Source organism: Melopsittacus undulatus, chromosome 17 (assembly GCF_012275295.1).
Source record: "Melopsittacus undulatus isolate bMelUnd1 chromosome 17, bMelUnd1.mat.Z, whole genome shotgun sequence".
In the NCBI taxonomy this organism is placed as follows: Eukaryota; Metazoa; Chordata; class Aves; order Psittaciformes; family Psittaculidae; genus Melopsittacus; species Melopsittacus undulatus.
Window position 1 is genome coordinate 261,785 of NC_047543.1, and position 5,706 is coordinate 267,490.

Consider the following 5,706-nt stretch of genomic DNA (forward strand, 5'->3'; position numbering starts at 1 on the left):
GCCGAGCTCCGCCCGCCGAGGGAGGGCACGGACGGACCCGAACCCGGAGCCCCGGGGGCGGCAGGGACAGAGCCGGGAGCGTGCGGCTGTGAGGGCTTTATTGGGGGCACGGTGGGACCCGAACCCAGGCCCGCAGGTGCGCACCGCAGAGCGGCTGCCCCGCGCTCCGCTCAGGGTTGGGCCCCGCCGCTCCCGAACACGAAGTCGTGCATGGCCTGGACGTACGCGGAGCCGTCGGTCAAACGGAGCCGTGTGAGCGGTTCCAGGAGCCGGGTGGTGGCACAGCGCAGGGGGGGCCGGGGGCTGCCCATGGCCTCCAGGAACACCTGAACCGCACAGGGGTCAGAGCCACGGCCCCAGCGCACGGCCCCGGACCCCCCCCCCCCCCCGCACCCCCTGACCTGCAGGACCTCGTCCACCTCCTGCGCCTCGGTGCGGAAGAGCCGCTGGCAGTGCCGCAGGTACCGGCGGTAGAGCCCTCCCGTCTCGGGGTCCAGGCGCTGCAGGTCGCGGCCCTCGGGCTCCGGGCGCTGCAGGTTGCTCAGGAAGCTCGTGTTCACCGGCCCGCACTCCACCAGCGTCAGGCTGCGGGGGGAGCCGAGCGCATGAGCAGCCCTGGACCCCCCCATGGCGGCGCTGCCCCCGCGGCACTCACTGGATGTTGAAGGGCCGCAGGACGATGGCCAGGCTCTCACACAGCCCCTCCACCGCGAACTTGCTGGCGCAGTACACGGAGTTAAAGGGCAGCCCTGGGGCAGAGCCGCAGCCTCAGCACCGGAGCCCTTCCCTGCGGTTCCCTGGGCCGCAGGTTTACGGGGTCCCACCTTGCAGCCCCCCGATGCTGCTGGAGACGAGGATGCGCCCGGCCCTGCGGCGCTTCATGGCGGGCAGGAACGCCTGGATGGTGCGGACGGCCCCGAAGACGTTCACATCAAACACGTTCTTCATGTCCTGCTCCGAGCAGAGCTCCAAGGGGCCCATCAGTCCCACCCCAGCATTGCAGACTGCCGGGCACAGCATTAATGAGACAGCACCGCAGACCCCTCAAGGTGCCAGAAACCCTTGGTACCCCCAAACCCAGCTCCTACGCCCCTGCCCCACTGAACCCAGCCCCAGGACCGCCGGCACCCCCCGTCATTTGGCACTTGCCCTGGGGAGGGTCCCAGTGCCCCCCCGAGGACCCCTCGAAGAGTCGTACCCAGCACATCCAGCGCCTGCCCCTGCACCCGGCGTGCGGCAGCTTCCAGTGACCGCGGGTCGGTCACATCGAGCTGCAGCAGCTCCAGTGTGTCGGGGCAGCAGCCCCCGAGGTGCTGCAGCAGCCGCTCGCCCTTGGCCAGGTCACGCATAGTGGCATACACTGCATGAGAGAGCACGGCCACGGTGCCATTGGTGCCGGCCACAGCCATGCCGAGCACCGGCCGCCAGCCTGGGACCCCCTGTGGTCCGTGCCCCCCATCCCCGGGGCAGCATCACCCCTTTACCTTTGAAGGCGCCGTCGGCCGCCAGGCGCGTGGCCAGGCCCAGGCCGATGCCTGAGGAGCAGCCCGTGATCAGCACCGTGGTTCTCCCCATGGCCCCGCGGTGCTGCTGCGGCAGCCGCAGGGTTTATGAGGGCTGGCAGGGGGGTCCCCCCGCCCCATTGTTGTGTCTGAGGCCTTATCTCAAGGCCCCTCCGCCTACCTCCCTGCGCCTTGATGCTGGTGCAGCTGCAGCGATGGAGCCAGGACCCCCCACGGGATGGGGCTGGGGGGGGGGGGAGCCGCAGCCCCGCGGTTGGCACCGGCTGTGCCGGGCTGGGCTGTGCTGGGCTCCCCTGCTGACAGCACTGAGCCCACTCCTCTGCCCTGGTTCCACTGGGGAGAGGGGATGGACACCATGGAAGGAACAGGGCACTCAGCGGGCAGCATTTAATTGCCCCACAGAAACCTCCTCAGAGTCTCTTTCAGTCCAAAAGGCACAAAGTGAGGGGGGGTCCCTGCAGGCACTGGGGTCCATGGAGCACTGGGCCCAGGGAGGACAAAGCCCACAGTGGCAGTGAGACCGGATCCTCCTTTCCTGGGGCTGCTGCAGGAGGGGTCCCTGGGGCAGAGCCTGCCCCCATCCGGCCGCCAGTCCCTCTGTGCAGGAAGCAGGGTCCAGGGGATGGAGGACACTGGGGGGGCTCCATCCCAGTCACAGCCTCCCAGTGCGGATGCTGGGGTAGTACTTGAGGAACAGCTTCCTGGAGATCTCCAGCGCGTCACCAACCGGCACCGTTGGGTACCGCTTCTTGTTGTACACGAAGCCTCTCTCCACCTGGAACACGGCCTGGTTGAACTGGTCCTGGTGGAAGGGGGTGCCCGAGTGGAGGCTCTCCACCAGCGCAGACACGAAGAGGCTCCAGCGCACACCATAGTAATCCAGCACCAGCCCCCCCAGCTGCTTGTTGGCATAGTCCAGGATGTTCCCGCTGGGTCCCCACAGTGTCAGCTGGTTCCGGGCGTTCAGCTCGTACTGCTCAGCCTCCTGGGCACCGGTGGCCATGGCGCGGGCGCCCTCCAGCCAGCGGCCCAGCAGGAAGAGGCTGTGGCTGCAGAGGAGGCTGTCGAGCTCAGGCAGCAGGTCATAGAGCAGGACCCCTCCGGCCGCCAGCAGCTCGGGCAGCGCGTGGCTACGGAAGGCACCGCGGATGCTCTGGTAGAAGCTGCTTATGAGCTGCTGAGCCGCCTGGCGCGTCACATCCACCAGGTCATAGCGGAAGGTGGGGCTGGAGCCCAGCTCCGTGCCGGCGCTCAGCAGCAGGCGCCAGGCCTCGAACACGTCACTGCTGTTGTACCAGAGCTCCGTGTCCATGCGCAGCGACGGGCGGCGCACGAGGGGGCTGCGGTTGTGGTTCACGCAGACGCCGGTGCAGTTGTAGACGCTGCGGAGCAGCAGGCGCCAGGCGGCGGCCGCGGCGGTGTTGGCGGCACCGTAGCGGCGCTCGGCGTAGCGGGTGACCCATTGGGGCAGGTCCAGGGGCTCGTGGCGCCAGCCCAGCTCGTTCATCAGCTCGTACACCATGTCGTTCTGCTCGATGCCCTCCGGCACCACCCCCGTGCCCACCATGGTGGAGTTTGGGAAGCGTCGGGCCGCGAAGGGGCCGCGGTTGATGGACTCCACGGTGCCGAAGAGGCCGTGGTTGCCCCCGAAGTTGTGCAGCATGCACCAGATGAAGGGCTGCCCGTAGAAGGACTCTGTCCATTGGTAGACAGGCTTGGACTCGGCGAAGAGGTCGAGGACGATCATCCTGCCGAGGGGCACCCCATGCAGCAGCGCCCGCACCTGCGCCGGCTGCCAGAACTCAGGCTGGTGCTGGAAGAGCCAGCCCTGCATCAGCCACAGAGCCTCGGGGTCAGCTGGGGACGAAGGGGCAGGGTGAGCTCCCCTGCAGGCCAGGCCCTGAGAGCCACAGAGCGACCTCAGAGTGATGCTGAGGGTCTGGCACCAGCGGCTCTGCCGAGCACGTGTGGGGCTGTCCCAACCTGTAGCCCCCCAGGACCCACCTCCCGTCATGGACCTGAAGACAGCGTTGCTGACCCTCGAGAGATAAGCAGGGTCGGAGGAGAGCGGGGTCATCTCATTGAAGGTGTCAGCGCTGTAGATGTGGTCTGTGCCAAACTCCTGGATCAGCTCCTTCAGGAACAGGGTCCCGATCACCTGGAACATGGGGTCCTGCGGGTCCAGCAGGTAGGTACACGAGTAGGTGCAGTCAAAGTGGCTCCATCCCCCGAGGCGAGTGGCGTTCACACGTGGGAAAACCCTGTGCCAAGGGCAGAGGAGGGATCAGGAGCAGGACAAGAGCAGACAGGGCAGCCAGCACAGGCAGGAGGGCCAGGAGTGATGCTGGCCCCTGGAGTGCCCTGTGCATCCCAAGGGATGGAGGCAGGACCGGAGCTGATCTGCGCCATGGGGGCTGCACCTACCGCAGAACCCCTTGGGGTATGTGGCCTGCAAAGGCCGGAAGCACCGTGAGCATCCCCAGCGAGCGCATCCGCTCCACAATCCGGTACTGGGAGAGAGAAGGAGGGAGGGAGTGGGGGGCAGAGGAGCCCCAACCTCCCCAGGAAGGGCCCGGGGCTCTACTGGAGCTGGGGGAAGAGGATGGTGGCTCTGAGGTGTGGATGTGCAGGACCAGGGGCAGGTGTGTGGTACCTGCAGGTAGCGCTGCTTGAGGTGCCAGGCGGGCGGCAGTGGCCCTGCCCATCCATGCAGGTTCCCCATGCGGTTCCAGGCCAGGAACGCCGGCCCCGTGAAGTACGCGTCGATCTCCGTCTGGTTCAGGCCCAGCGACCGGTAAACCTGCACGGGCAGTGGAGGCTCAGCCGGCCCCACGGCTGCCCCATGGCGGCCCCATGGGTGCCCCACGGCGGCCCCACGGCTGCCTCATGGCTGCCCCACGCCCCTGCCCTGGATACTCAACCCGCTGCCAGGTCGCCTCCTGCCCCACGAAGGCCAGGGCCAGGTTGATGCCGCTCAGCGCCATCCAGTCGATCTCGCGCTCCCAGCGCTCCCAGTCCCACCAGGCAAAGGAGTAGCTCTGGGTGCACACGTTCTGGTAGTACCGGTACCTGGGGAGCGGGCGGAGGCTGCGGATGGGACTCCCCCCCGCCCCCGGCCCCGTTCCCGGCCCCGTTCCCGTTACATAAGGAGCGCCTTGTCCGGGAGTAACGAGGCGTGAGCCGCTCTGGGGCCCCGTTACCTGCCGGGGGCGGCGGCGCGGATCTCATCCCGCAGCCGGGGCAGGGGGTCGGGCAGGCGGAGCTGCGCCCCGGACCACGACACGTGGCAGCCGCAGAAGTCCCGCAGGTACCGGTAGAGCCCTGCGGCCGCGGCCACGCCGCTGGAGCCGGTCACGGCCACGGCCACGGCGGCGCCGGGCGGGGAGCGCAGCCGGTAAACGTCGGTGCCGGCCCCGGCCTCCGCCAGCGCCGCGTCCACGGACAGAGCCACGGCGGCGGCGCGCGGGCCCAGCAGCCTCCGCGCCAGCGCCCGCACCGCCTGTGTCTGCCGCTCATCCCCCGCTCCCGGCGGCACCGGTACCGGTAACACCGACTGCAGCAGCAGCAGCAACGGCCACAGCACCCGGAGCCACCGAGCAGCCATGGCCGCTCCTGCCCCAGCGCCGGGGGCGGGGCTGGCACCGGCGCCTCCTCAGAGCCCCGCTGCGGCCGGCAGGGGGCGCTGCAGTACCGGGAGCGGGGCCGAGGGGAGCGGTGGGAACGGGAGAGCACCGGGAGCGGCCACAGAGCCGCGGAACGGGCAGAGCTGCACCGGCAGCAGCGCGGAGCGGGCCCGGCCGGATCCTCACCCCCGGTACACACGGGCCGGAACCCACCGGGACCTCCCCCCGCTCCTGCACACACAGGAAAGGCCTTGAGCGAACACCGGGACCGGAGCGGGGCGGGAGCCTGGACCGGGCAGAGGCAGCCCCAGGGCCTGGCTCCAGCGCAGCCTCAGCGCTTCCTCCCGTACAGCCCCGGTTTGGTGTTACCGGGGGCTATGGAGGCTCCAGGACAGAGCAGCCCCCACCCGGCTCTGGTAACGCAGCACACGGATGCTCGCACAGGGCACGGCTGCACCGGGCTCCTTCCGCAACCCATCGAGGGGCCGGGATCCCGTCAGTAGGAGGAAGAGGAGCAGAGGAACTAGTGGAGCACAGAGGAAGCAGGAGAGAGGCCAGGC

The 5,706-nt window shown here is 69.2% G+C and overlaps 2 protein-coding genes across 2 annotated transcripts; both read right to left on the reverse strand.

The window, feature by feature from the left end:
• Positions 1 to 2: 2 nt before the first annotated feature.
• HSD17B1 (hydroxysteroid 17-beta dehydrogenase 1) lies at positions 3 to 1,641 on the reverse strand. Its single transcript, XM_005139860.3, has 6 exons — positions 1,485 to 1,641; positions 1,199 to 1,360; positions 825 to 1,004; positions 656 to 749; positions 402 to 585; positions 3 to 326 (listed from the first exon to the last, which is right to left on the reverse strand). The coding sequence occupies exons 1-6, from the start codon at positions 1,573 to 1,575 to the stop codon at positions 171 to 173; spliced, it is 867 nt and encodes a 288-aa protein (XP_005139917.2). The 5' UTR covers positions 1,576 to 1,641; the 3' UTR covers positions 3 to 170.
• A 255-nt stretch (positions 1,642 to 1,896) lies between these two features.
• On the reverse strand, positions 1,897 to 5,140 carry NAGLU (N-acetyl-alpha-glucosaminidase). Its single transcript, XM_031045225.2, has 6 exons — positions 4,724 to 5,140; positions 4,445 to 4,592; positions 4,177 to 4,323; positions 3,948 to 4,033; positions 3,528 to 3,784; positions 1,897 to 3,380 (listed from the first exon to the last, which is right to left on the reverse strand). Exons 1-6 carry the CDS (start codon positions 5,125 to 5,127, stop codon positions 2,176 to 2,178), a joined length of 2,247 nt encoding a protein of 748 aa, XP_030901085.2. The 5' UTR covers positions 5,128 to 5,140; the 3' UTR covers positions 1,897 to 2,175.
• Positions 5,141 to 5,706: the final 566 nt, after the last annotated feature.

Bases quoted from the DNA above. Each gene is read 5' to 3' on its own strand.
- HSD17B1 (XM_005139860.3), bottom strand. From the start codon at position 1,575: ATGGGGAGAACCACGGTGCTGATCACGGGCTGCTCCTCAGGCATCGGC. The intron at 1,361-1,484 runs GTAAAGGGGTGA...TCTCTCATGCAG, and splicing joins GGCCGACGGCGCCTTCAAAG to TGTATGCCACTATGCGTGAC. The intron at 1,005-1,198 runs GTACGACTCTTC...TGTGCCCGGCAG, and splicing joins GCAGGCGCTGGATGTGCTGG to TCTGCAATGCTGGGGTGGGA.
- NAGLU (XM_031045225.2), bottom strand. From the start codon at position 5,127: ATGGCTGCTCGGTGGCTCCGGGTGCTGTGGCCGTTGCTGCTGCTGCTG. The intron at 4,324-4,444 runs GTTGAGTATCCA...CTGCCCGTGCAG, and splicing joins AGGAGGCGACCTGGCAGCGG to GTTTACCGGTCGCTGGGCCT. The intron at 3,381-3,527 runs GTGGGTCCTGGG...CTTCGTCCCCAG, and splicing joins CTTCAGGTCCATGACGGGAG to CTGACCCCGAGGCTCTGTGG.